At 38.5% G+C, this 4,984-nt stretch overlaps 1 protein-coding gene across 1 annotated transcript; it reads left to right on the top strand.

Annotated features, from left to right (window-relative positions):
- Positions 1–1,069: 1,069 nt before the first annotated feature.
- On the top strand, positions 1,070–3,684 carry LOC105442318 (insulin-like growth factor-binding protein complex acid labile subunit). The gene is made up of 2 exons (XM_030986009.1): positions 1,070–2,226; positions 3,127–3,684. Exons 1-2 carry the CDS (start codon positions 1,078–1,080, stop codon positions 3,682–3,684), a joined length of 1,707 nt encoding a protein of 568 aa, XP_030841869.1. The 5' UTR covers positions 1,070–1,077.
- Positions 3,685–4,984: the final 1,300 nt, after the last annotated feature.

A 4,984-nucleotide genomic window follows, 5' to 3' on the forward strand; every position in this document is an offset into this window, starting at 1 on the left:
TGAATTCAAATTATGATAATATAAGTGGAATTTGGACATAAAATTGTTGCCGATTTTGGAGCCCCCACCACTTTAGAGGGGCTTTAACACACCCATCCAACTCTTGAGATGCACATTCAGAGCCAACGCCTATGTACAAGCAAATTCGGATATTTGCTACACTATTGCGGCTGATCATCTAATGACACAGAGTCAATGAGAAGTTCGGACTTTGAAATGAGATCTCAGCCTCCATTCATATCTCACGTACAAGTAGAAACCATAATGGCAGATTTTGCAGTCTTCACCTTAACTCGGAATTTTGACCACGACCTAGTTTTCAAATAAAAGAAAAGGAATCACAGTACAATAATCGAGTCAAGTCTGAGTTACAACGTAATTACATAAATGGGAGAGATCAGAGTAGGTATAGACGGGATATATTTAAACGGCAAATGTAATACCTAATCGCATAAAATCCATTTGTTTTCATTTACGTTATACATGAAATAGCATCACCAACTCATACCCTATCAGAACATAAAAGAAATATTTGGGGGTTAAACAGCCATTTTGAAGAGTTATAGCAGATTAAAAATAGGTAGTTTTCTGACAATTTTTGGCAATTTTGGCATATGCGCACGTGCATCGATTTTGAGGTTTATTTAAGGTCAGTATTGGCTAAAAGTGATTTCAAATTGCTTAGAATAGAATCAGCAACACAACACAAGTTAACTAATAGAATGAATACATTCAGTACGGGCGACACACGCAAAGGCGCGCGCACAAGCGTCCGCGCGCGCAACATTTTTAAATGTTCAGAAATGTCTGAAACGTGTGGTAAATTGGTCCAATAAGTATCAGCTACGCTACGTAGCTATCAACCCAAAACACATATGCATTAGCATATAAGCAAGACTTCTATAAGGAAGTCATGAATATGAACCGTTATAATGCACAGCACAGTGGCGTTTATATTCACATTTCTTTTTCTAGTTTGTTTACAGTTTAAGTAAGCCTATTTCGTACCATTTCTTTTAATAGACGGAGGACAATCTCGGAAAATACTGGTCAGGTGTTACATGAAACGTCAACAAGATGAGGATGTCAGGTCTTTACTCCATCTTGTTCGTCATAATTACTCTTACATCTATTCGCCGAAGGGAGACCATTGAGGCAGCATCATGTCGTCAGGACTTCAGTCTGAAGTTTGCCTTCTGTTCTGATAAGGGCTTCAGGTTTGTTCCTACAGATCTCTTACCCGATCTCAGAGGGCTCTTCCTAGACGAAAACTTTCTAACCACGCTTACAAATGAGACATTTGAGAGGTATCCTAGACTTCGTGAGCTCACACTAGATAACAATAATATATCTCGCATTGAAGAAGGTGCATTCAGCCCCTTGAAGAACCTGTTTCGCTTTTCGATTGCATATAACCTGTATGTTCCTACTCTTAAGAAGTCAATGTTTAGTTCTCATAGCTTGGCGGATTTTAATACAGCATATTCTAATGTGAAGACATTTGCAGGTGACATTGTTGCATGCTTAGCCCAAGGGACAGTCTTGAGTCTTTCCGGAAATAACCTGCGAAAGATAAACTGGACCAGTTCAAATCTTCTTAGCGATATTTACCTTGATTCGAACATATTCCGACAAATTTCAAAAGAGTCGTTTATTTTTAACAACAGTGTTAATATGCTAGATTTGTCTAGAAATCCGATTGAATTCATTGAAACCATCGTTATCTCTTCGTTTCATGTCAAGCATATAATATTGACGGATACGGGCATAGCAGTTTCTCAGGTATCGAATTTCTTTCATGGCATCAGATTATCAATGTTTATTAAAGGGTTTGATTTTACAGGCGCCAATTTCCACACCATCCGGAATGGATTCTTTGCACCTCTCAAAGGAAAGAATCTAGACAAAGTTGACATTGAAATGAATAGCATCGATATGATTGAAGACAATGGTTTTGATGGTTTAGCAGGTGTATCTCAACTTCAGCTAGGATTGAAAAATCTGGAAGAGATAGAACCAAGTGTCTTTAACGGAATGATGGCTCTTCGCTCTCTTACATTGGATGCAAACAGAATCCTAACTCTCAGTGGTAAATCTACCCCATGGAATATCTCACTCATACATCTTAACTTGGCAGGCAATGAATTCACAGCAATTGACGACTCGGCATTCCATGGTCTTAAAACTCTCAAGACATTAGACTTGAGTCGCAATTTCAAACTTCAAGTAATTGAAAAGAACACTTTTGCCAATTTTCCATTTTTGAGTGAGTTAGATCTGTCTTCCACACATATTTTTAAGCTACCTTTTCATCACCTTCCTTTCCTCACTACCTTAAATTTAGAGTCTTCGTATTGCCTTACAAGTTTGATTCAACCCGGTAACCTTGGCCACGAAGCTCCCTCTTTAACAACACTCAATCTAATACAAAATAAGCTTGGGCCTGGGTTGCTATGGGATTCATCCAACAACAAATCTTCTTTCTTTGGTTTGCAAAACCTATCGCAAATTAAACTTTCAAGTAATCCATTGCTTTCCATCCCATTGGGCATCTTCCAGAATTTATCGAATTTACAAATTTTACGTTTGGATAAATGCTCGCTTTATGTATTAGAAATAGGTATATTTATAGATCTGAAAGGCCTTGTCTCATTGCATTTGGAAAACAATCTTCTAAAGGTTATTTCCACTGGGTTGTTCGATAAATTATATGATTTGCAATATCTATTTTTGTCAGGAAATGAGTTGACATACCTTGATTCTAATTTGTTCAAGTACTTATCTAGTCTTGTGTGGCTTGATGCTTCGGAAAATCGTATATCTGGCTTGAACCATAGCACGTTTGAACCCCTAGCGAGTCTAACAACCCTGAGACTATCTGTCAATCCACTTGTCTGTAATTGTGATCTTAAATGGTTACCTGGTTGGTTGAAAGGGACAGTAGAGCTTGTTGATTCGATTGCTACGACATGCCTTGATAATACAGTGACTTTGGAGCCTTTTAGGGGCAAACAATTAATCAATTTTGATCCTAGAGACGAATGTGGTCCGAACATTATCCTCTACTCTTGTTTGGCCATAATAGGTTTGGTACTAATCTTTACTCTAGGTTTGATCTACTACCAGCGATGGTGGGTCAGATATCAACTGTTCCTTCTAAAGCTCTGCTTCATTGGATACGAAGAGATACACGACGATGTCGACAGAGGAGAATTCGAGTACGATATCGCCATCATGCTCGATGAAGCCGATGATGAATGGGTCAACCAACATTTGAGACCAGCCCTGATGGAGCGAGTTCCAGACTTCAATCGAATCGTTTGTGGTGATGAAGAGCTCATGCTTGGTATGTACTACCTCGACGCCGTCCACTATGCTACAGAAAAAAGCTTCAAGACTATTTTCGTGATCAGTCACGCTGCCTTACAGGACCAGTGGTTCATGATGAAGTTCCGAACCGTTCTCGATCACGTCAATGACGTCGGTACAGAGAAGATGATTCTCGTTTTCGTTGAGGACATTGAGGATGACGAGCTCCCTTTCCTAATCAGACTGTTTCTCAGTGATCATCGACCGTATCTGGTTTGGCCAGACGATGAAAGAGGACAAGACTATTTTTGGGAGGAGTTGATCCGGGATCTCACGGTCAATCTCAGGTGCAATCACCTGATACCTCCTAATTGATAGATGTCAGAAGTCAGCAACAGCACTTCTCATTTGGACGATTGGGCATTAAGTTCTACTTGTTTCAATGTGATCCGCTTTCTGGGTTATGTTGTATTTCGACCATCAAGGCTCTAATTGTATCTTTACATTTTTCTCAAAAAGGTAGACTAAAAGTGACGGAAACAAGGCTTGGTAACAACAATGGTATATGTATACAAAGTTCCTTTGAAAAAACTTTTCTAGTTGTGATGACAGGTATAATATAGGGTGAGTCGGACCTGTTTTTTCTCTTTCTCCTATTTGTTTCCGTTATAAAAATTAACGGCATTTTCCTTAGATAATTTTGATCATTCTTCCTCAAAAAGTTCTTAATAAGATTTTAAAATTATTTCTGAACCAAATTCATGACTTTGCAAAAACATTGAATAGTCACTTTATGTTAAAAAGCTTCTAATTGTCTTGCTACAATGTGCGAACATGCCAATCAATGGTCGAATATACGAGTACAAGCTCGTTGTAATTCTCGAAAAAGAAAGACTGTAATGTTAAAGATCCTTAGGATTGTACAAGGCATACGGGCTTTATCTAGAAGTTCCCCATTTCAATGTAATTTTTTAACCAAGAATGAAAATGAGAATTGAATCGAAAAGCTCATATCATAATAGTGATAATTTTTACGGTTTCATTCGAACTGCCACTTGAAAAGAACTGTCCCGGAAATTTGAAAATATGACCGTTCGATATTTCGTTCCGGGGGCCGGGGGAGGGGAGGGGGGGGGGGGTGGTAAGGTCAATTTTTTTGGTTCACCCATTAGCATAATTTTGTTTTAATTATTATTATTATTATTATTATTATTAAAATTGAGGGGGGTTCATCCAAAACACAACCAAAAAAATTGGGGGGGGGGGGGTCGACCCCCCCCCCCCTGCGTACGCGCCTGTGTATAGAGATCAATCTTCTAAAGTGCCGCTTTCTGGCCAGGAAGGCATTTGCTTTCATGTACTGTAGAAAATGAGATTAATTCTTAATTGTGTAACTTCACAATCCAACGCCATTACTTTCGAATTTCGCTTCCCCGGGATCGGTCGTTTTTAACATTTTTAACTGCATAACTGCTCTTCTCATTATGCATGGAACCAGGGGATACGGGGAGTTGGAGGGGGTCGGAAGCACGCCTACATAGATCATTTCCTAAAGGTTCTATACATATATATACATACATTATATATATATATATATATATATATATATATATATATATATATATAATTCCAGCTTCCATTTCTCTCTTATTAGCCAGATGATAATGGACCGTCT

The sequence above is a fragment of the Strongylocentrotus purpuratus genome, unplaced genomic scaffold (assembly GCF_000002235.5).
Source record: "Strongylocentrotus purpuratus isolate Spur 01 unplaced genomic scaffold, Spur_5.0 spur5_scaffold_15, whole genome shotgun sequence".
NCBI classification, from domain to species: Eukaryota; Metazoa; Echinodermata; class Echinoidea; order Camarodonta; family Strongylocentrotidae; genus Strongylocentrotus; species Strongylocentrotus purpuratus.